Source organism: Portunus trituberculatus, chromosome 17 (assembly GCF_017591435.1).
Source record: "Portunus trituberculatus isolate SZX2019 chromosome 17, ASM1759143v1, whole genome shotgun sequence".
Classification (NCBI taxonomy): domain Eukaryota; kingdom Metazoa; phylum Arthropoda; class Malacostraca; order Decapoda; family Portunidae; genus Portunus; species Portunus trituberculatus.
Genome location: NC_059271.1, coordinates 15061066 through 15086923, shown reverse-complemented (window position 1 = coordinate 15086923; position 25858 = coordinate 15061066). Strand labels below are relative to the sequence as shown.

The window sequence follows — 25858 nt, the reverse complement described above, 5'->3', positions numbered from 1 at the left end:
TCCCGTCTCCTTATCTACACTTATCCAATTTTTCTTTAAAACTATGTACACTCTTTGCTGATACCACTTCCTCACTTAAACTGTTCCAAGTCTCAACACATCTTTGCGGGAAACTAAATTTTTTAACATCTCTCAGACATCGTCCCTTCCTTAGTTTCTTACTATGTGATCTTGTGCTTCTAAAGTCATATTCTTCTCTCAGGATCAGTTTCTCATTATCCACTTCATCCATTCCGTTAATCAATTTATAAACTTGTATCAGATCCCTCTCTCTCTCTCTGCTCCAAGGTTGGTAGATCCATTGCCTTTAGTCTCTCCTCATATGCCATCCCTTTAAATTCTGGAACCATTCTTGTAGCCATTTTTTGTAGTCTCTCTAATTTTCTTATGTGTTCTTTTTATGGGGAGTCCACACAACTCCTGCATATTCCAATCTAGGTCTTATTTTAGTACTTATCAATTTCTTCATCATTTCCTTGTCCATATAGTGAAATGCTACTCCAATATTCCTTAGCAAATTATATGTCTCTCTGAAAATTCCATCAATATGGCTTACCGGTTGATTATTTTCTTCCACTGTCACTCCCAAGTCCTTTTCCTTTTTTTACTTTTTCTAGTTCTGCTCCATCTCCCATCTTATAGATTCCCACTGGTCGTCTTTCACTTTTTCCCATTTCCATGACATGGCTTTTGTCCACATTGAATTCCATCTCCCATTTTTTGCTCCATTTCCAGATCTTGTTTAAGTCTTCCTGTAGTATTTCACAATCCTCATTTTGTTTAATGACTCTGCACAGTTTCGCATCGTCCGCAAACAGATTTATGTAGCTGTTCACTCCCTCTGGAATGTCATTTATATATACAAGAAAAAGTATTGGTGCCAATACTGACCCCTGTGGCATTCTGCTGTCTACTGTTCTCCACTTGGACTTCATATCTTTAACTATCGTCCTTATTTCTCTCCCCCTTAAGTAATTCTTCATCCATCTCAATGTGTTTCCTTTTAAGCCACCCTTCTCCTCTAACTTCCATAGTAATCTTTCATGTGGCACTTTATCAAAATCCTTTTTTAGATCTAAATAAATACAGTCAACCCATCCCTCTCTCTCTTGAACTTTATCAACTATTCTAGAGTAGAAACTCAATAAATTTGTCACACATGACCGACCTTTTCTAAAAACAAATTGGCTATTTGATAATATTTTGTTGTCTTCAAGAAACTCAATCCATTGCTTCTTTATTACTTTTTCACACATCTTGCATATTACACTAGTTAGTGATACCGGTCTGTAATTTAAAGGTTCTTCCTTCCTTCCGCTCTAATATATGGGAACCACCTCTTTTCCACTCCACTGGCACTGTTCCATTTTCTATTGAGCATTTTATGATGTTGTATATTGGACTTGCTAGTTCTTCCCTACATTCTTTCAGTATTCTGCCTGAGACTTCATCCGGTCCCATTGCCTTTTCCTCATCCAATTCCATCATCAACATTTTTACTTCAAGATTGGTTACTTTAATCTCTTTCATATGGACAATCTCTCTATTACCCTGTGGTCTTTCAAATTTGGATTCCTTAGTAAAGACCTCATGAAATTTACTATTTAACAGTTCTGCCATACTTTTTGGGTCTTCCACCATTCCGTTTTCTCCTTTTAACCTTTCTATTGTTTCTTTTTGTCTTATTTTTCCATTTATGAATCTGTAGAACAATTTTGGTTGTTCCTTACATTTTTCGACAATGTCCTTTTCATAGTTCTTTTCTTCTTCCTTTCTCACCTTAGCATATTCATTTCTTGCTGTTTTGAAGTTTTCCTTATTTTCTGGATTTCTGTTTCTTCTCCACCTTTTCCATGCTCCATCTCGTTTCTCCTTTGCCCTAGCACATCTTGCATTAAACCAATCTTTCTTTCCTTCTTCTTTAGGTCTATATTTGGAACATATTCCCTGACCCCAGTTTTGTATATTTCCAAAAATAAGTTATATTTCTCTTGAACCGTTAATGAGTTTTCCATCTCCTCCCAGTTTACGTTTTAAAATAGTTCTTGAGATTCTCAATATCAGCCTTTCTGTAATTTAATCGGTCTCCTTTGTATGATTCATCTCTATCTTCCTTTCCTTCTTCTATATCCATCTCTAATATTACATGGTCACTCTTTCCCAGTGGGCACTTGTATCTTATATCATCGTTAATTGGTATATCCCTTGTAAAAACTAGGTCTAATCTTGCCGGCTCATCGTTTCCTCTGAATCTCGTGTTTTCCTTTACTCTTTGGACCATCAAATTATCTATCATTAGGTTCAGGAATCTATCTCCCCAGGCATCTTCCTCCATACCACTTTCATAATTTTCCCAGTCTACCTCCATACAGTTGAAATCTCCTACTAATATCACTTTTCTCCTTTCCTTAATGATTCTTGTAAGACTCCTTATTGTGTCATCTATCATGTCTCTATATTCTTGGTTAGTCCATGAGTTTGTTTTTGGTGGCACATATGTTCCAATGATTTATAACTCCTTTTTGTTAATATGCATCTTAACATACTGTATTTCTGATTTTCCTTCCCCAAACTCCACTTGATTTACCACTATCTCCTTCCTTAACATCATCATGACTCCTCCTGTGTGTGTGTGTGTGTGTGTGTGTGTGTGTGTGTGTGTGTGTGTGTGTGTGTGTGTGTGTGTGTGTGTGTGTGTGTTTCTGTGTGTCCTGCATGACACAAATCCTCTGTAAAATACCACAGCTCAAAATACTACTAGGATTGTTGCCCCTATGCCGTAAGAAGCTGATATAATAACAATAATCTCTTGATTGAGATAGAAGTAATAAACTATAGCATAATTTGGTCTCCCCCATAAAGTTTTCTACGTTTTCTATGATACTCAAGGCTGGATTCTACCCGACGAGTCAAGAGGAGTTGCCAGGTGTCTCCTACTTTTCCGTAAAAACTCAAGTGAGGCCCTTGTTATAGTATCTGGAGCCCTCATGTTGGCAACACTAAGTGGGGAGGAATCACAAGAGCAGGTCTGAAGGGAAATGCGCCACGAAAATTCAAAACATTCCCTGCGAAAATTCATGATTACATAAGCAATCACCGCGTCATAGAACTCGAGAGGCTTGATTATATAAGCGATCGCTGCAGTTTAAGGGTTAACGAACACCAAACTCGCTTTAACGAAGTTTTATCCAGGTAATTTTTTCCTAGTTTGAGAGCCCTGCTGTATCACGCAAGCCGACAAGCTTTCGAATACACCAGGAGCTGCAAATACTAAGGCCTGCCTCAGGAGAAATTCTGAGACATCTGTAGAATCAAGATCAAGATCAAGCCTCTCGTGGACAACACGCACCACATAACGGCATCAGCAGCAGCTCGTCTTCACTCGCTCAACTTACCACCAAACCGCCCTGCAATGTGGCCTAGCGTTCCTAAGAAGACCAGGAAGTGAAGCTGGATATTATTCACAGACACGAAAGAGGAGAGATAACTACGTATAGCATTGCTGGCCACCATCTTGACTCCATATACTGTCTCTACTATTTTCAAGTCAGCAGAATATTAAGAAGGCTGGTGAGACTGTATCTTCCTTGTAAGCTAAAAGAATCACCTGAATTCGTGACTCTACAGTAGATAAAATGGAAAGCCTTGTGGAAATGTGGTACATAAGTTTTGTATACGGTACAATGATGCACCCTTTGTTTACATTCCACAGGTTACTAGTTAGTGTCTTTCCCGTTTCACTTTCCCTCCCTTCATAAATTTAAGATCATCAACATTATAAAGTTACGTACATACATATATTAGTGTACATTATAATGACTTGAATTAAATTTAACTGCCTAAATGTTAAACTTCATAATTTTTACTTTCATTAAACTTTTCACTGTACTATGATGCACTCTCGCTTTGCTTACTCTCAGTGGAAGTTCAAGTCAGGGGTTATAATAGGTTCGCCTAACGAAGTTTCGCTTAACGAAGTGTTTTTTAAGAACATAATCCCTTTGTTAAGCATGGGTTGCCTGTATATGCATTTATGTTCACAAAACAACATTTCTATTAGCTTTTTACAAACCTTGCCCCCTATAAAGGATTGTTTTGTAATGCATAAAGTGAAATCTTACATGGAATACCAAAAAATAGAGCAGAGATGAGATCGGCCACAGACGAGGCGACTCACGGTGACTCGGCAGCTTCTTCATCTTCTTGTGACCCTTTTAGCTTGCATGTTGCTTTTACCATGATATTAAATTTATGTTTCCACTCTTCTGTTGCCTGTTATAATGAATATCACATTTTAGTATTCATATACGCTCATGCCGTGAGGATAACTGCTCTGACGTTGTTAAAGTTTATTGGATCTAGCTCCTGGTAGCCAATGAGCACTTTTAGGCGGGCTACCAACCTCCACCCGCCAACAGCAATGAATCTTTGTGTATGCTATTTTACGAAAGTTGGTATGTGAGCAGGAGGTTGCTATGGAGGTTGTCTGTACCAATATAGACAACAACCAGCTTCTTGGATCCGGTCCCACAAGCGCTAGAGACAGAGGCGGGGAACCAGACAATTACAGCGAAGCTGCTGCATTCGGTCCCTCACCTGGTAAATTCAAACCCAGAAAATTCGCTAAAACGGATGTGGTTGTACGTTATGCTGACTTTTTGGTCCAACTTTACATAGTACGTTACACCGGAAATTCGTTAGACGAACGTTCGTTAAGCGGAGTATTACTGTATTCATATACTGATTACACTTGGAAATTCAACAAACGAGTGAGAACAAATGGTGTTCTGCCCACAAGCAACTCTTCCTCTTTGCAATGCAAAAAAAAAACAGAAGAATCTAGATGCTACGGTTACCAAAATATCACAGTTTGAATGAGGGGTTATCATCAGTGTACATGGCCTTGCATCCGATCGGGTCCAGTGGCCTTGGCTAAAGCGATGCAAAACAGGCCCCTCTCTCTCTCTCTCTCTCTCTCTCTCTCTCTCTCTCTCTCTCTCTCTCTCTCTCAATCAAAATGTTCACAAAGTGATCTAATTTGTATGTCTTTTTTGCATAGAAAATATATTAAATACAGGCAAACCCCGCTTCATGAAGGTTCACACAACGAAATTTCGCTACAACGAAGGTTTCATTTTACTACCATCTCCTCGTTTAACGAACACCAAACTCGCTTTAACGAAGTTTTATCCAGGTAATTTTTTCCAAGTTTGAAAACACCGCCGTATCAAGCAAGCCGACAGGCTTTTGAATACACCAGCTTCTCTCATGGACAACACGCGCACCACTCAATCTCCCTGTTCAAAACAATAAGAGCGTCACCAGCAGCTCATCTTCCCTCGCTCAACTTACCACCAAAATGCCCTACAATGTCGCCTAGCCTTGCTAAGAAGACCAGGAAGTCTCTTACTTTCGAAGTGAAGCTGGATATTTATTATTCACAGACACGAGAGAGGCGAGAAAACTCGCTCGCCACCATCTTGATTCCATCTACTGTCTCTACTATTTTCAAGTCAGCAGATTCTATAAAGAAAGCTGGTGAGACCGTATCTTCCTTGCAAGCTAAAAGAACCACCTGAACTCATGACTCTACAATGGATAAAATGGAAAGCCATGTGGAACTGTGGTACATAAGTTTTGTATATGATACAATGATGCGCCCTTTGTTTACATTCCACAGGTTGCCGGTTAGTGTCTTTCCCGCTCCGCTCTTCCTCCCTTCATAAATTTAAGATCATCAACATTATAAAGTTACATACATACATACATTAGTGTACATTATAATGACTTAAATTAAACTGCCTAAATGTTCAACTTCATAATTTTTACTTTCATTAAACCTCTTACCTTACTATGATGCACTCTCGCTTTGTTTACTCTCAATGGAAGTTCAAGTCAGGGGTTAAACTTGTTATAATCGGTTCGCTTAACAAAGTTTCACTTAATGAAGAGTTTTTAGTAACATAACCCCTTCGTTAAGCGGGGGATGCCTGTACAGGCAAACCTCGCTTAACAAATGGGTTACATTCCTAGAAAACCGTTCATTAAGCAAATTTTCGTTAAGCGAACCAATTACTACAAATTTAACCCCTGACTTGAACTTCCATTGAGAGTGCATCATTGTACAGTGAAAGGTTTAAAGAAAGTAAAAATTAAGAAGTTAAACATTTAGGCAGTTTAATTCAAGTCACTATAATGTACACTAATGTATGGAGGTACGTAACTTTATAATGTTGATGATCTTAAATTTATGAAGGCAGGGAGAGTGGAGAGGTAAAGACATTAACCGGCAACCTGTGGAATGTTAACAAAGGGTGCATCATTGTACCGCATACAAAACTTATGTGACACATAAGTTTTGTAAGCGGCAAGGCTTTCCATTTTATCCATTGCAGTTCCACGAGTTTAGGTGGTTCTTTTAGCTTGCAAGGAAGATACGGTCTCACTAGCCTTCTTAATAGAATCTGCTGACTTGAAAATAGTAGAGACAGTAGATGGAATCAAGATGGTGGCGAGCAATGCTATTAGTTTGCTCACCTCTCTTGTGTCTGTGAATAATATCCAGCTTCACTTGGAGAGTAAGAGACTTCATAGTCTTCGTAGCAACGCTATGTGACATTGTGGTGCATTTTGGTGGCATGTTGAGCAAGGGAAGAAGAGCTGCTGCTGACGCTGTTATTGTTTTGAACTAGGAAGAGTGAGTGGTGTGCATTTTGTCCACGAGAGGCACTGGTGTATTCAAAAGCCTGTCGGCTTGCGTGATACAGCAGGGCTTTCAAACTTGGAAAAAATTACCTGGATAAAATTTCATTAAAGCGAGTTTGGTGTTCGTTAAACGAGCAGATGGTAGTAAAAGGAAACATTCGTTGTAGCAAAATTTTGTTGAGTGAACCTTCGTTAAGTGGGAGTTGCCTGTACACACAATAGGAGTTGCTGGTGGTGGTGGTGGAATGTTCTCCCCCCTTAGTGGTTGAAGCTCCTATATTCGTATCAGAGCCCAGAACATCACTATCTTCGCTCTCTATTATTGTAGAAACTGTTAATGCCAAAGCACTTCTGATACCAGTCTCATTCAAAAGTTGTCTCCCCACAACATGGCGAGAGACCTGAGGTGCAGAAGTAAAGCGCGTAGGAGAGGTGGCAGAATCAGACACTGTGAAATCACTCACTCCCACCATCCATCGTGGGAGTTGGTGACACAGTGACGTATAGCATATTTTTACTCCTGACTTGGGGGGTTCGCTGTGCCTCACAACAGAACGAATTCCAGTTCTTTTCTTGAAATTCACAAACCATCCTTTATTTTCCTTAAAATCATTATTGGAGTCAGATGTAGTATCAGAAATGAGATCACGATCCAGCAGCCTAGCCTTCGCACAAACTATGCCCTCTGACAAAGAATCACCACACATCTGCCTTTGGTTTACTCAATCAACATTTTTTCCATTTCTTCCACTGCCGCAGATCGCTTAAATTGCCTTTTCACATTAATCACCACATCAACTCTTTTAATGCGCTGTCTTCTTCAGTATTGTGGTTACTGTACATTTAGCCATACAGTACTCAGCTGCAAGATAGGTTATTCTTCCTCCTTTCTCATATTTATCAATAATCTCCTTTTTCCTTTTGATGGTTGTCATTACATTCTTTCTTGTAGGCTTATTCTCACCACTAACAAGCCTCTTCGGTGCTACTGTAAGCTTCTAAATGGGAAAAAAAAAAATGCAGAGAAAGCGCAGGAAGTATTATTCTTACAACAGCGAAGGATAACCTAGCTGCGATGGACCGATGGGGTGCATGGAGCAGCGGGAAGGAAGAGACCTTTTGTTTACAGCCACGTGGATGAACGTTCGACTAATAGGTATTTTTTTTTAGTATCAAGTCGAACCTTTGCGTTCGATTATTGAAAAGTTTGACTATTTAGACATTCAAGTATTGAGTCTCCACTGTATCACCCGCCGATATGTAGGCTCATCGCATGTTAAGGGTTAACTCTAAAACATATGGTGGGATTCACTATGTTGCTAGCTGACAACTCTGCAGCTCTAGTTGTCAAAGTACACGATATGTTTCCTTAGTCAAAGCTCGCCTGAGGCTCATGTGGTTGAACGTGAATTTTCTTTCACCTCCCCCCCTCATGGCACCTTTTTGTGGATGCATGAACTTACCATTCTGCCCTGTTATTACCTGTACGGGACCTAGATAACTAATAAGTAAGGCCCAAATTTCAGTTAGTTGTGCCTTAAAGAGGGAGAAAAAGTCAAATCAAGAAATTGCCACAAACACTGGCAAAGCTCTCAGAACTGTTCAATGTTGGACCAAAATTTATCGCGAGGGAAGAAAAGATGCTTCGCCACGACCTCACAAGCTTGAAGGGCATAAACACAGTGTGGGGCAGAGAACTCTGAACATTATTCAATGACAGCTTGAGGTCAATCCTCGCATACGGAGTAAGGAACTTAAGGCCTGGAACCCTGCTTTGCTGGCTGGGGTGAGTGAAAGGACTGCACGAAGATATGTGAAACGCGACTTGGGATGCCAGAGTTGCTATGCAGTTTCAAAACCTTGCCTCACACATGCTCACTTTACCAAAAGGCTTGCTTTTGTGTTTCAATACAAGGATTGAGACTTAGATAATGGCATAGGGTACTTTGGTTAGATGAGGCAAGCTTTCAGGTTACAGACAATCAGAGAAACTGAGTGCACCGCAGACCCGGTAGTAATCATTTAGATCCACACTACACAACACGCACTGTAAAACACCCTGATTCTTTGATGATGTGGGGTTGTTTCTCTTGCTATGGTCTTGGAAAATTAGTGTTTTTGCCTAAGAATGTTCGTATGAACCAAAATAACCACTCTGAGCTAATTCTGGATGAGTTAGATGAGTGTATGGAAAAGTGCAATGCTGATACCTTTATGCAAGATTGTGCACCATGCAATACAGCTAAGTTAATTGTTGACTGGTTTGTTTTCTGCAATGTCAACCTTCTAAAACCTTGGCCTGCAAATTCGCAGACCTTAACACTATAGAAAATCAGTAGGCACACATTAAATTGACGCTAAATGAGAAGATACCTCCTTCCTCCCACACCTCCAAGCCACTATTCAGGACATATGGGACAATATTGACACTCAGTATCTCAACCACCTGAGTGATTCACTTCCCAAGAGACTCAAAAAGGTCAAGAAGGCACGAGGGCACCCTATCAATTACTAGTTTAGGTGAGTACCCTCACTGAAATATTTTGTGTCATTAATCTCCCTCACAGGGTGTCACCAGTACCGCATCTTCCGCTATGACCAGCAGTGTACTTGTACTCATGACCATCTTATAGATACAACCTACATTCTTGATCTTTTCTCAACCTCCAATCCCTAATGGCCTAAGCCTTCTGCTTATGATGTTATGCCAACATTCTTGACCTTTTCCTTACCTCTAATTCTTCTGCTGATGCTGTTACCTCATCATCTCCATTGGGCTCCTTCGATCACAGTCTCATTTCTGTATCTTGTCCTATTTTGCCAGTCATTACTCAGGTTCCCCAAAAGCAAAGGTGCCTCTGGTATTTTGCCTCTGCAAGTCTGGGGGGATCTGAGGAGGCATTATGCTGATTTCCCTTGGAATGATTACTATTGCCATGTCAGAGACCCATCTCTGTGTGTTGAACACATACCAGAGGTGATTGATCACGTCTGGTATGGAGACATACATTCTTCATTTTTTTTCTCAACTTAAACCTTCTAAACCTTGGTTTAAAACGACATGTTCTTGTGCTATACATGATAGAGTTTGCCCATAAAAGATACTTAAACCTTCAATCACCTGAAACTTGTGCTCTTTATATTTCTGTTTATGATCATACCAAGTCTGTTCTCCAATTTGCCAAACACTTCTTCATCAACAGAAAATATCAAAATCTTTACAAATCCAACTCACCTCGAGACTTCAGGCATCTGGCCATAAACATCTCCAATAACTACTTCTTCATCTTTCCACTGCTATCTCATCTGTTTCTAAAGCTGAATTCTTCCCTCAAACCTTTGCTAATAACTCTACCTTGGAAAATTTGGGACTTTTTCCTCTCTCTCCTCTTCCCTCTGACTACTTCATGCCTTCACTCAAAATTTTTCATAATGATGTTTTCCATGCCCATATTGGCCTAAACCCTTGAAAGGCTTAAGGATCTGGTGGGGTCCCTCCTATAGTTCTTAAAAACTGTGCCTCTGTGCTTCCACTTTGCCTGGCAAAACTCTCCCAACTACATATGTCTATCAACTTCTCCCTTTCCTTGTTGTTGGAAGTTTGCCTAGATGCGAGTTAGTAAAATTTTCAACTGAATATAGGTGCCTAGCTACAAGAGAAACCAGTTGCAAAACAAGACCAATATGCTGGTCTTGTTCAGTCGCCTTGCAACTTTTTTTTGCGTTGTAACATCAATGAAAAAGATTTGAAAAATGTGGTGTCCAGATGTAGAGAAGTTGTTGAAGTTGGTGAGAGAAAAAGAGTACATATGGGACCCTAATAATGAATTATATAATAAAAAAGCTTGCGCAGATCAATGTTCGATGAGATAGCTGCCACTCTCCAAGAACTGTTTGCCTCTATGCAGGGTATTGTTAGAGGTGAGGATTGAATACTTGTGATGATTTAATTTGAATGTCACCGGAGGAAGACATCTTGTTGGGTAGCTGTTTGTTTACATTCACTAGCGACTCTCAGCCTGCTCTTCAAACCATTTCGTCCCCACCGCTGCCAGGTTCAACAAATCTTGCATCAGTTAGTCTCGGCTCATGACAGTTCCCTCAACATACAATTTGTGTGGATTCCCTCTCATGTTGGCATTACGGCCAACGACAAAGTAGATCTTGCAAAAGATGCCTGCCGACTTCCTCTGCCTGATGGTGCCACACCCTCCCTCTGCTACTTACTAAAGATGGTACAAGTAGCAGCTCTTCACTCCACACACCACCGCATGGAAGCTGAGCGGCCTCATAGTGTCTCCATCCAGCACTATAATCACTTCCGTCTCTCCCCACCAAAATATCACCGACATGGTCTGATGGTTCAAAGACACAACATTGTGTCTGAGCGACTTCAGCTTGGTTACCGACCAGTGTGGCAAGTGTCTGAGGCTGGGGACATTCCTAACTTCTCCAACTGCAAACTGTGCGAAGCACCCAACACCAACAGTCTACACCACTACTGTCTTCACTGTCCCTCGGTAAGGGACATACTGCATCAAGGTCAACCCTTGCTCAGTGTCTGTGACTTTCTTCTAAAAGACAATAATTTGGATATCATTCTGGTGTGATATCCACACTTCAGTGGGTGCTGACAGCCTCTCTGTCCTATGAGTGTGTGTGTCCTGTGAGACGCAGAAAACACCCTCCCTACTGGTATGTCCTGTGAGGTACGAGTCACACATAAACATAATGCATCTTTATTTGTACTCTGTAGCTCTGTTGCTCTTTGAGCTTATAAATTGATTGTTTTGTGTGTGTGTGTGTGTGTGTGTGTGTGTGTGTGTGTGTGTGTGTGTGTGTGTGTGTGTGTGTGTGTGTGTGTGTGTGTGTGTGTTCCTGTTTTTGTTCAGATGTCCATTGTCTTGTTTTGTTTACTATTCTGTGATGGTTTATGTTCAATTACGTTATTGTTTGTATAGTTTCCTGCTGTTTTGTTCGGTTTGTCTTCTGTATTTTGTATTGGCCTACTGCCGTTGTGTGCAATAAATTGATCAAAACAAAAACATCCCGCCAACTAGCCAATACTTCTTTCTAGTCGTTTTGTGTGAACATGTTCCAACTAGAATGGCTCTGTCAATACATCTAGAAACTTGAACATGTTCCAACTAGAATGGCTCTGTCAATACATTTAGCAACTTGCAATTTCAGTCACATATTAATACATGCCTTTACTACAATAATATCAGTAATTATCATAGATGGGCTTTACTGTAATAAATTATTGCAATATTAGTGTGATACGAACATTGGGTTATTGAATAGCCAATTATCATCTTTCCATGTTTTCAATTCATTGGTAATGTCAATACTTCTGATTCTAAACTAGCAATAATCAACACTTTTATATTTTATAACATGAGCATGTTGAGGTTTTAAAAATTCAATATCAAATGTACGTAGTTATTTTACTTAGAAAAGTATTTTTCATTTGTGAATCATTAAATTCAATTTTTTTCTTCTAAGATTTTTGTCTTTTTCAAGATAAATAATAAAAACAGAAATCTGAATTTGTTGATTTTTATTCAAAATACTAATACTGTTATCAAGAGTATTGGAATTTTGGATTTATTAATTTATCGGCTATTAGTTGGCAAGCATTAAATTCTTTGCCACTTATCAATCATTAGGTAACCCCAATAAGGTTATCAATATCAATCTAACTGTTATCAATGGTAAACATTTTCTTTATTGCACCTAACTATGGTCATTACTTCTATTATTATTTTCATTACAGGAAGGAGCCATATCAGGAGGTAAAATATACTCTGGCTATGCCACCACGATGGAAGAGAATGTATAACATGATGTGGAACTATTTAATATACCACTTACCACAAATTTTTAGGGGTGCTTCCAACTCCAAAAGAATGGGCTGCTGGAGGAATATCTCTCGAGACTTGAGGCACAGGCCACGCACCTCAGCTTCTGTCATCTGTACTGTTTTGCCTGGACGACATCCTCGCACTGCAACATTTATTACAAACATTTCAATTATCATAATTTATATCATTCTTGTCACCATTATTGTTATTTACATAATTATGTAAATTATGGTTACAATGATATCATAACCATCACTGGGGTACCCTCCACACAACCATTCTACAACACAATGAATCTATCTTATGTTTATCACATACATAAAAAAGATAATTATTTTCTCTTAGTAAGTTTCTTCACGAATCTAAAATCAGTAAAGCATAATAAATAGGAAACGAGACTTCAGAGTAATGGAAAAAACTAAATTAACACATTTCCTATGATTGGCAACGTGGAGAACTCTTCCACACTGCGATACAAATAAATTGTCATCACGTCAGTGCAGCTCAAGCCAGTAAAGCGAGAAGAACAGAGTTGTCTAGGAGAACGCCCAAATGAACTGGCAACTTCAAAGTGCTTGCCCACCGGTGGGTAGCATCGCATACCATGAAAAATCTATGACCTCTCTGCGATACTACCCATTGGTGGACATACTACTTTATTTGTCAATATTCAATGCATCTCTACACTGTGCTATATTTTTCCTTTCCTAAATTTGTTTATATATTTTTGTCTCTTTGTTTAGCATATTTAGAAAATTAATGCTACACAGTTTTATGGTCAACTTAGTTCAATAAGAAGAGAGAGAAGATAAAACAAGGTAATATAGATAATACAGTAGGCTCCCGCACTTGGCAAATCTCAGCTTGGCAAAATTCACTTTTGGCGGTAGGGCGGCCATGGACCACGGAGTGCACACTTGGCAATTTCAATTCTAACTTGGAGGTCCCCTGGCGGCCGCATGGTGAACTACGCGGCTCCCCGGTGACATCAGACCTCTCTCTAAACCTATCAGAACGAAGTGTCTTTTTTTTTTTTTTTTTTTTTTTTTTTTTTTTTTTTTTTTACGCTAAGGCCTATAGCGCCTGTAGGCACACTTGAAGAGTGTATGGGAAGCATTGTTCAGCTTCCACCCATTAGTGGCGCAGGCAATTTTATTTATAGTGGTACCCATATTAGAGCCCATATCACCCCCGAAGCTCATCTTGGATGTAACCACCTAGAACTTGGGTATCATGGTGACATGCAGGTAAACCACTCGACAAATGGCAAAGTGTTTAAGGCTGTATGTGGCGAGATTCGAACCTACGCGTAGATGTCTGCCTGATCCCACGCCCACCACCTTATCCACTATGCCACCGCCTCCTTTCAGCCATTTTGTGTGTGCTATCCTCTATTCTGCTAGCATGGGAACGAATTCTGGTGATTTACCGCCAACATGTCCTCTACCAGTACAACATGTGGTACCGTTGGGGGTAAGGACAATGGTGGTGGCGGCAAGAACAAAAGTGGGTGAGGGAAACAGGTGGAAAAACGGGAGTTACATCCCTTATATCATGTCTTATTAGCTTTATTTATTGTTTACTGGTCTGTTTTGTACATGTTCTAACATGTGAAGGCAAAAGATTTTACTTCAGCTCGAAAGATGGTATTTTAGGGGTCAAAAGAGGGACTTTAGTAATGACCAAAGACCGATTGAGGCAATTTTTAGGCAATTTATATGGTATCAAGAACTCGTGCTTGGCAAAATTCGCATTTGACGGTAGTTTCGCCAGACTAATCAATTTGCCAAGTGCAGGGGCTTACTGTATAAGGAAAATTATGAAATTATGAAAAGATCAATAAAGAAAATAATTGAAACTTATCAAGGAAAGTCCAATTGTGATATCTTAGTTTGAATATTTGTTATAGAAAACTTTTATCTTCTTCTGAAGGAAAATACAAGATAATATAGTTTACTTACATGTATTTGAAAAAAAAAAGTATTTTTCAGTAAATTTTTATAGCAGATATTTTCTATTTATTATTTTGTTTCTTTACTTATGTTTATTTGTATACACAGTTGAAAAGGGTCACCAATGGCAGCTCTTATTTACAATTTATCCAAATAATATCAGGAAAAATATAAATGAATCAATAAAAAATCATTGAAACTGGTCCAAGAAAATCCAATTGTGATACCTGTTCCAGTAATTTGTTATAAAAAGTTTAATGTTCTTCTGAAGGGAAAAAATGCAAGCTAATATAGTTTTTACAAGTATTAGAAAGAAAATATGGAAACAAGACTATTTTTCATATAATTTTTATAATACTAGAAACTAAACAAGCTTGATATTATTTATCAATCAGTGTTTATTATGCTCTCCTACACATATTGTTTATTGCAATTTTACTATACAATCTAATCTCTGTTAATAGTAATATTAAAATGTGATATACAGTGGACACTCAATACTCGAATGTCTAAATACTCGAACGCAAAAGTTCGATTTAATACTTAAAAAAAATACAGGCAACCCCCGTTTAACGAAGGTTCACACAACGAAATTTCGCTATAACGAAGGTTTCATTTTAATACCATCTGCTCGTTTAACAAACATCAAACTCGCTTTAATGAAGTTTTATCCAGGTCATTTTTTCCAAATTTGAAAGCCCCACTGTATCATGCAAGCTGACAGGCTTTTGAATACATCAGGAGCTGCTGGTACTAAGGCCTGCCTCAGGAGAAATCCTGAGACACCTATAGAATAAAGATCAAGATCAAGCCTCTCGTGGACAACACAGGCACTGCCGATACAAAGGCCTGACTCAGAAGAAATTCTGTGTCACCTGTAGCGTCAAGATCAAGATCAAGATCACACGCACCACTCACTGCCCAGTCAAAACATAACAGCGTCACCAGCAGCTCATCTTCCTTAGTTCAACTTACCACCAAAACACCCTGCAATGTGGCCTAACGTTCCTAAGAAGACCAGGAAGTGTCTTACTCTCGAAGTGAGAGGCCAGAAAACTAATAACATTGCTTCCCACCATGGCTTGACTCCATCTACTGCCTACTATTTTCAAGTCAAGATACTCTATTAAGAAGGCTAGTGAGAACTCATCTTCCTTGCAAGCTAAAAGAACCACCAGAACTTGTGACTCTACAATGGATAAAATGGAAAGCCTTGTGGAAATGTGATACATAAGTTTTGTATGCAGTATCATGATGCACACTTTGTTTACATTCCACAGGTTGCTGGTTAGCGTATTTCCCGTTTCACTCTCCCTCCCTTCATAAAGTTAAGATCATCAACATTATAAAGTTAAGTACATACATACATTAGTGTACATTATAATGACTTAAATTAAACTACCTAAATGTTTAACTTCATAATTTTTACTTTCATTAAACCTTTTACTGTACTATGATGCACTCTCACTTTGCTTACTCTCAATGGAAGTTCAAATCAGGGGTTATACTTGTTATAATCGGTTCGCTTAACGAAGTTTCGCTTAACGAAGTGTTTTTTAGGAACGTAACCCCTTCGTTAAAGGGGGTTGCCTGTACCTTATAGTCGAACATCCACACCCGTGGTTGTAAACAAAGGCTCCCTGGTGTCCCCTCTTACCCCTCCGCTATTTGTGACTTGTGCTGCCGCGGTCATCAGAATAACATTCTCCTGCATTCTATCTGCAGTTTTTTATTTATAAACTCACATAACACCACACGCTTATTAATGGTGAAAATATCTGGTAATCAAACGCCACACATTTGGTCGTATACAAAGCTCTGTCATCTCTCTTCTTGCAGCCCCCACTGTACCGTTGTGATACCGTATTATTCGTAATATAGTGGTACTTCGACATACTAATTTAATTCGTTCCATGACGATCGTTGCATATAAAAAAAATCATATATCAAATCAATTTTTTCCATAGAAATTAATGGAAATAGAATTAATTCGTTCTTATGATATGAATTTACTTCCCCCCAAAATTCAACATGCTTTAGATAACAACCAAATATAGATTTAATATAAGATAAATACAATGTTTATTGTATGCATTATATAAATGAACTATATTGCTCAAAATAACAACTTAACCTGCAAAACTCGATACACATCCATAGATGTTCATCACGCAAGACTCATGGCACGTCGATAGACATTCAGACTTTTTACGGCTATATTTTGGCTATTTTATTCACATTTTCTTTGCTTGTGAGTAAATATATGCTCTACGTCACTGTGTCACCAACGATGGATGGTGGGAGCAACAGTGATTTCACTGTGTCTAATTCGCCACCTCTCCCACGCGCCATACTTCAATACCTCGGGTCTCTCGCCATGTTACGGGGAGACAACTTTTGAATGACTGGTATCAGAGCAGGCGACAGGAAGGAGAGAGAGAGAGAGAGATAGAGAGAGAGAGAGAGAGAGAGAGAGAGAGAGAGAGAGAGAGAGAGAGAGAGAGAGAGAGAGAGAGAGAGAGAGAGAGAGAGAGAGAGAGAGAGAGAGAGAATGATACAAGGGGCCCGTTTTCTAACGCTCTAGCCAAGGCCGCTGAACCCAATCAGACGCACGGCCACATAAACAAATGATACTACCTCATTCAACCTGTGATATTTTGGTAACCATTACATCTAGAGACTTCTGGTTTTTTTGCATTGCAAAAAGGAAGAGTTGCTTGTGGGTGAAAAAAACACTATTTGTACTCACTCGTTTATTGAAATTCTAAGTGTAATCAGTATGAGAATACAGGCTATTTTGTGTGTTTCTTGCCAAACTTTTACTTTTGGGACTCTTGAGTCTTGAGTTCACAAAACTTAAGAAAAATACACACTGTCGAGGAGCACAGACACATACATGCACAAAGGATGAACAACGATACACAATGCGGGCTGAATGTTCGGGTGGATGCAGGTAGCCGAGCAATCACTGGGCCACCTACCAATGGCTATTCGTATCTTAAAAATATCTTTGTATTTCAATGCGTAAATTACATCAAATTTTTCGTCGTATATAAAAAAATTGTATGTTGGGACGACTGTATCTCAAGGTATTACTGTACCAGTATACCAATGCTGGTGTGCAGTCTTGAGAAAAACATTTTTGTGTTGTCAGTAATTTTTCATTTAGAAACTTAGGATGGCACCAGTGGCTTATAAGTGGTGAAAATAAGGAATCTGGTGAGAGTGCAAGTGTAAGTGAGCCACAGCACTCCAATAGTGGATTCACAGGAATCATACCATTAACTTTACAAAGACGTTTTCATGGATGGTGACTCATCCTCCGGCAACCTCCCTCCTCCTCCCGATCCTTCTTCCCTCCTCTTCTGAGTTATCCATCATCAGCCTTCACTTACGGTATGTATAAATCAAAATTGTAAAAAAAAAAAAAAAATACATTGGAATTTTTATAAACTTGAGGTTTTTGCTAGAATTAGAACAAATTACCTGATTTATAGGTATCAATAGTCAAACTTTTTAATACTTGAACAGACATTTGGAATTAATTAAGTTCAAGTATTGAGTCTCCAATGTATGTGAAAAAAGTGGACAGTAACTAATGACCCACTGGTGGGTAATATCACAGCTAACATGTTAAAAGTCGTAAAATTCATTGTGGTCCTATTTTTTGCAAACCATTGTAGTAGTAGTCTTGGACTAGACTACTTTAATCCTTCAAATTACCATCCTATTGCTTTGATTTCCTGTATCTCTTAGTTTTTAACCCTTTTTATCCTCAATAGCATCATCACTTCATAATCATATACAGGCAACTCCGCTTAACGAACAGGTCACGTTCCTAAAAAAACGTTCGTTGCGTGAATTTTCGTTAAGCGAACCAATTATAAAAAGTTTGACCCGACTTAAAACTTCCATTGAGAGTAAACACGGCAAGAGTGCATCATAGTACAGTAAAAGGTTTAATGAAAGTAAAAATTATGAAATTAAACATTTAAGCAGTTTAATTTACTAAGTCATTGTAATGTACACTAATGTATGTATGTAAGTAACTTTATAATGTTGATGATCTTAAATTTATGAAGAGAGGGAGAGTGGAGCAGGAAAGACGCTAGCCGGCAACCTGAGGAATATAAACCTAGGGTGCATCACTGTACCACATACAAAACTTATGTACCACATTTCCACAAGGCTTTCCATTTCATCCATTGCAGTCACGAGTTCGGGTGGTTCTTTTAGCTTGCAAGGAAGATACAGTCTCACCAGCCTTCTTAATAGAGTCTGCTGACTTGAAAATAGTAGACAGTAGATGGAGTCAAGCCATGGTGGCAAGCAATGCTATTAGTTTTCTCACCTCTCGTGTCTGTGAATAATACAGAGGATCCTCGTGATTTGACTGTTCACAGTTCAAATGATCTCTAATTCGAACACAGTTAATTAATACCCAATCCTTAAGATTCGACCAACTGACTCGCCAATTCGACATTCATATCTTGCGTGCCATCCATCTGGTCAAATCCGCCACCACCACAAATTTGTCCCCCACCCGCCAGGCGGAAGTGTAAACCGATACTACCCTGTGCCGCACAGATTGGGCGAAAAATAGTGGATTATGCTACTTTTGAAGGGTATGCACTACTTAAATTCATAATCCGCTACCTGCGATTTTTTGGACTACTCAATTCATGACATGGTTGGGCTGCTTGATGACATTATTGGGCTACATTTGCAATTTTTCTAAATGTTAACAATAATAATGATGATATTAACAACATTAATAAAAGTAAGAATAATAATAATAGTAGTAATATTAACCGTGACATTGAGGACGGTGTACTTATGGTGCTTTTTCTTTTTTTGTGATGAGTAGGCAAATGATGACATCACGCTTCTCTCACCTCACCGTACTTCAAGAAAATGACTTACTAGATAATGCAAATCTTTAAAAAAAAGTGACGCAGAGGAAGTGAAAGGAAAAATCTTTAAGGCAACAAGAATAATTAGGTTTTGTTAAGAAGAAAAATATTTTGATTAAATTTAGGTAAGAATGGAAATCATTTATACATTTATAAAGGAAAATTCTTTAAGGCAACAAGAATAATTAAGTTTTGTTAAGAAGAAAAATATTTTGATTAAATTTAGGTAAGAATGGAAATCATTTATACATATATATATATATATATATATATATATATATATATATATATATATATATATATATATATATATATATAGGCAACCCCTGCTTAACAAAGGGGATACGTTCCTAAAAACCCTTCGTTAAGCGAAACTTCATTAAGCGAGCTGATTATAACAAGTTTAACCCCTGACTTGAACTTCCATTGAGAGTAAACAAAGCGAGAGTGCATCATAGTACAGTGAAAGGTTTAATGAAAGTAAAAATGATGAAGTTAAACATTTAGGCAGTTTAATTTAAGTCATTATAATGTACACTAATGTATGTATGTATGTAACTTTATAATGTTGATGATCTTAAATTTATGAAGGGAGGGAGAGTGAAATGGGAAAGACACTAACCGGCAACCTGTGGAATGTAAACAAAGGGCGCATCATTGTATCACATACAAAACTTATGTACCACATTTCCACAAGGCTTTCCATTTTATCCATTGTAGTCAAAAGTTCAGGTGGTTCTTTTACCTTGCAAGGAAGATACGGTCTCACCAGCCTTCTTAATAGAGTCTGATGACATGAAAATACAGTAAAATCCCTCTTATCTGGCATTCGAGTATCCAGCAACTTCAAGTATCCGGCACATTTTTCCTCGAGCCTTAAAATCAATAAAAATCAATGTGTACTCATAAAATCGATTAAAATTCCCATGCAAGGCATACTTTGTCCCCTCACCACCAGAGCGCACTGCTTCGCGCCACCCATGGCCCACTGCACTGTGTTCACTCAGCGACTCAGTCCCAAGTGTGCACTGTTTATCGCCTGATGCCTTCATCATGCCTAAAGTTGTAGAAAAGAGGAAGCGTGTTGTGCTTACACTTAAGAAGAAGGTAGACATTTGTCAACGATTAGAGAGAGGTAAAAGCAGACAGAAACTAATGGCAGAATATGGTGTGGGTTCATCAAATATGTATGACATTAAATACCAAACGAAAAAGTTGCACGATTACATGAAAGCCACCGACACCCCAAAAGTAGTGGAAAATCGTCACACACTGCAGTATCATTGTGGTGAAACGATGGACAAAGTGTTATACGAGTGGTTCAGCTTGTAAAGATCAGGAGTCACAATTACAGGCCCAATGTTACAAGAGAAAGGGCATGATTTAGCTAAGAAGATGGGCGAGGAAGGGGCATGCCAGTTCTCTGATGGCTGGCTCCACACGTTCAAGGTTCGTCACGTATACTTTATTTTTGTAACCCATCAACTTATTTATAAGGGGAAAGTATTAAAGAGAATGTTAGTATTGTGTGTTGGTGAGTGTGAGGTAGCAGCATGGGTGGCGAAGCGCGGCAAGGCGATCAGCTGATCTTTGTTATGGTAAGATGCGTGAGTGTAGGGTGGTGATTGTGGACATAATTTCACTTCTATTCAAGAATCCGGCAACTTCTGGTATCCGGCATGTCAGCGGTCCCGTTGATGCCGGATAAGAGGGCTTTTACTGTAATAGAGACAGCAGATGGAGTCAAGATGGTGGCGTGCAATGCTATTAGTTTTCTCGCCTCTCGCGTCTGTGAATAATATCCAGCTTCACTTCGAGAGTAAAAGATTTCCTGGTCTTCTTAGCAACGCCAGGCGACATTGTAGGGCGTTTTGGTGGTAAGTTGAGCGAGGGAAGACGAGCTGCTGCTGACGCTATTATTGTTTAGAACAGGGGATATATATATATATATATATATATATATATATATATATATATATATATATATATATATATATATATATATATATATATATATATATATATATATATATATATATATATATATATATATATATATATATATATATATATATATATATATATATATATATATATATATATATATATATATATATATATATATATATATATATATATATATATATATATATATATATATAATAATACTCTGCTTAACGAACAGGATAGGGGGTGTCAAAGCTGTTCATAGAGTGAAAATTCATTAAGCGGATGTAATTTTCCCACAGGAAATAATGGAAATAGGGGGGATGCATTCTGGGCTGGTCCCCAACATACCATATGAGTTAAAAAAAAATTATAGGTATATACGTTTGACAGCATATTGGGCCACTGGTTTACCACTACTTTTATGATGTCATATAAGTCATTGGAAGTTAGAGGAGCTACGTACAAATTCTCTCACATTCTCGCATTTATGTTCACAAAACAACATTTCTATTAGCTTTTTACAAACCTTGTCCCCAAGAAAGGATTGTTTTGTAATGCATAAAGTGATCTTACATGGAATACCAAAAAATAAAGCAGAGATGAGATGAGCCACAGACGAAGCGGTTGACTCGCAGCGACTCGGCCGCTTCTTCTTCTTGTGATTCTTTTTTAGCCTGCGTGTTCTCTTTCCCCATGATATTTGTTTCCACTCCTCTCTTGCCTGCTATAATGGATATCATATCTTAGTATTCATATACGCTCATGCCATGAGGATAACCGACTCAATAGCACTGAGTGACAGTGAATTATTAATGAAATACTGCAGTATTTCATTAGTAATTCACTATCACTCAGTGCCACAGAGTTATGGTTATCCTCGTGGCATGAGCGTATGTGAATACTAAGATATGATATCCATTATAGCAGGCAAGAGAGGAGTGGAAACATAAACATCATGATGAAAGTAACACGCAAGCAGAAGGGTAACAAGAAGAAGAAGCGGCCAAGTGGCCTGGAGTCTCCCGCTTTGTCTGTGGCTCATCTCATCTCTACTTTATTTTTTGGTATTCCATGTAAGATTTCACTTTAGGCCCCCCACACAAAGCAATTTTAGAAGCGCGACTTGAGAAGCGCGATTCTGGGTTGACCCCACACACACAGCGACTGGTGTAGCGACTGCATACCTCCTCCCCCGCCATACCCCCATCCCCACTACTGTATCCACGTGAACTGCCCTCTCATTGGCTATAACACCCACCAATGACGCAGGAAGCTATGGCTCTCGCTCGGCTCCCTTTCTTATTACTAATAAAAATCAGTCTGCCTGACTCCGCTTGGTAGTTTGAGGGTGGGTGTTCAGGTATGATTATGCTAGGAAGATTGTTTGCTTTATATAGTTTGTTTAATTCTGTGTTAAAGCTGCCTGGGTTGATTGAGTTCAGGTAGTGGGCGTGCATTAAGCAAGTTTGAATTTTAATGTTTGTTTCCCTATCGATCTGGCATGTGGCAATAGGTTGATGCATGATTTGTTTAGTAGCTTGGCTGTATGTGTGCGCATTAGCTTGTTTTTTTACTTTACGTTTTTCGGAAATAGCTTTTTTCCTTAGAGGACAGCAGCCTGTCTTTGGATGTTATATCGTCGCTGCCAAAGGCGAAAAAATTTTGCCAATTACCCCGCACTCCCCCTCCCAGCTGCCCCGCGCTTGGACTCCACGTGGAGAAATACTCTGCCTGATCGCTCACTGGCTCTAATCTCACCCCGACCAGCCAATGAGATGCAAGTAGTGATGAAATCGCGGGAAGCTGTCGCCTCACATGTGGGGCTTCATAGTAACATATGTAACTCGAGTCGCTCGGGAATCACACTTCACCAAGGGATATCTCAAGTCTCGCTTCCAACCCAGCGAGTAGCAACCACGTCTGAAGGCTCCAATAGACTTGCATTGACTTTAGAGTCGCGCTTCTAAAATCGCTTCGTGTGTGGGGGGCCTTATGCTTTACAAAACAATCCTTTCTTGGGACAAGGTTTGTAAAAAGCTAATAGAAATTTTTTTTTAACATAAATGCATATATATATAAGACAGTAACACCACCTCCAGAGGTGATGTTCCAGCAACCTCAGAGAAACCTTGTCACCGTCCCTCCAAGCGTTCATGGATGCCATTCCACTGCAAGAGGTTGCTCTGACATTGTTATAGAATCTTGGATCCAGCTCCAAGAGCGCTAGAGACATAGGCGGGGAGCCAGCCAATCACAGCGAAACTACCACATTCGGTCCCTCATCCGGCAAATTCAAACCCAGAAAATTCGCTAAAACGGATGTGGTTGTACGTTATGCGGATTTTTTGTCTAACTTTATATAATACGTTAAACCAGAAATTCGTTAAATGAATGTTCTTTAAGCGGAGTATTACTGTATATATATGTGTATGTATATATATATATATATATATATATATATATATATATATATATATATATATATATATATATTAAAGTCCGGGGTTATGTCAGTCGAGTTACGTCAAACTCGTAGTAACGTCAGTCCACTATAAGGCAATTTAAGATTAAAAAAATTGAAAGTTTATAAATCGTAAAGTGAGGGATTTATTGTTATTGTTGGTGGTTACCCGCCACACAGCCCGCCTCATGCTTGAATACAACAACACCCTGCCTCAGTTCCACCACACCGTCGGCCCTGGCAAGAGTGTTATCCTACTTCTGCGTTAACTGCCTCATGTTCTTAGTATCTTGCTCAATGGCACCAAAGAGAAATCTTCTTAGTGACAGCAGTGATGCTAAGAAAAGGAAAACCATTACGCTACAAGAAAAAGAGAACATAATTAAAAGACATGAGAAGGGAGGCAGCAGCTGTGTGTGAGGGAGTGAAGAAGAAAATGGGAAGCGCGTTACCATGACAACGGGGAGATTGACGACCTTGAGGGCTCGCACACCCTTCACAACAATAACAACTCCAGAGCCTTCGCCTGGGCCACACGACACTCGCAGCTGACTTGCACCGTCTGCGCCTGTCTGCTGATCCCTATTGCCCTTTCCTATTGCATTTCCTGCCCCGCTGCCCACGCTTCTACTCCCACCGAACTGCACTACGCTCCCAGCTGTCCGCCCTGGGCGTCTCAACATTCGACCTGCCCACCCTCCTGGCGGCCTAAGGCGTCCACCCCTCACGGCAACCTGCAGTCCTTCGTGTTCGTGGCCCTAATCAACAACAAAAACAAGCTTGTGTTTCATATTCCTACATAGTTGTAAATAACATAACAATATAACCTTTAACTTACCTGAATGACCATAAACAATGATTGGTTGAAAACTCAATAATATGCTTTGAAATGTATGGAAACTCGTTACGTACAAAATCAACTTACGTCATGTTTCTGGAACGTAACTCTGACGTAAACTGCGACCTTCCTGTGTGTGTATATATATATATATATATATATATATATATATATATATATATATATATATATATGTCAGAGTTACGTTCCTGAAACATGACGTAAGTCGATTTTGTGTGTAACTCAAGTTTCCATACATTTCAAAGCATATTATCGAGTTTTCAACCAATCATTGTTTATGGTCATTCAGATAAGTTAAAGGTTATATTGTTATGTTATTTACAACTATGTAGGAATATGAAACACAAGCTTGTTTTTGTTGTTGATTAGGGCCACGAACGCGAAGGACTGCAGGTTGCCTAGAGGGGTGGACGCCTGAGGCCGCCAGGAGGGTGGGCAGGTCAAATGTTGTGATGCCCACAGGGCGGACAGCTGGGAGCGTAGTGCAGTGCGGTGTGAGTAGAAGCGTGGGCAGCGGGGCAGGAAATGCAATAGGAAAGGGCAAAAGGTATCAGCAGACAGGCGCAGACGGTGCAAGTCAGCTGCGAGTGTTGTGTGGCCTAGGCGAAGGCTCCGGAGTTGTTATTGTTGTGATGGGTGTGCGAACCCTCAAGGTCGTCAACCTCCCCGTTGTCATGGTAACGGGCTTCCCATTTTCTTCTTCTCTCCATCACACACAGCTACTGACTCCCTTCTCATGTCTTTTAATTATGTCCTCTTTTTCTTGTAGCATAATGGTTTTCCTTGTCTTAGCATCACTGCTGTCACTAAGAAGTTTTCTCTTTGGTGCCATTGAGCAGGATACTAAGAACTTGAGTCAGTAAACGCAGAAGTAGGATAACACTATTGCCAAGGGCGATGGTGTGGTGGAACTGAGGCATGGTGTTATTGTATTCAAGCGTAAGGCGGGCGGTGTGGCGGGCAACCACCAACAATAACAAATCCGCGCTTTACGATTTACAAATTTTCAATTTTTTTAATCTTAAATTGCCTTATAGTGGACTGACATAATTACGAGTTTGACGTAACTCAAGACCGACGTAACACGGGACTTTACTGTATATATATATATATATATATATATATATATATATATATATATATATATATATATA

The 25858-nt window shown here is 39.2% G+C and overlaps 1 protein-coding gene across 3 annotated transcripts in view; it reads right to left on the bottom strand.

Annotated features, from left to right (window-relative positions):
• LOC123504745 (serine/threonine-protein phosphatase PP1-beta catalytic subunit) overlaps positions 1–25858 on the bottom strand; it is a 235117-nt gene that overhangs the window by 184480 nt on the left and 24779 nt on the right. For all 3 annotated transcript variants that reach the window (XM_045255514.1, XM_045255515.1, XM_045255513.1), the window contains one exon: positions 12580–12711. In XM_045255514.1, coding sequence (XP_045111449.1) covers positions 12580–12711 — 132 coding nt within the window. The remainder of the gene's footprint in view (positions 1–12579; positions 12712–25858) is intronic.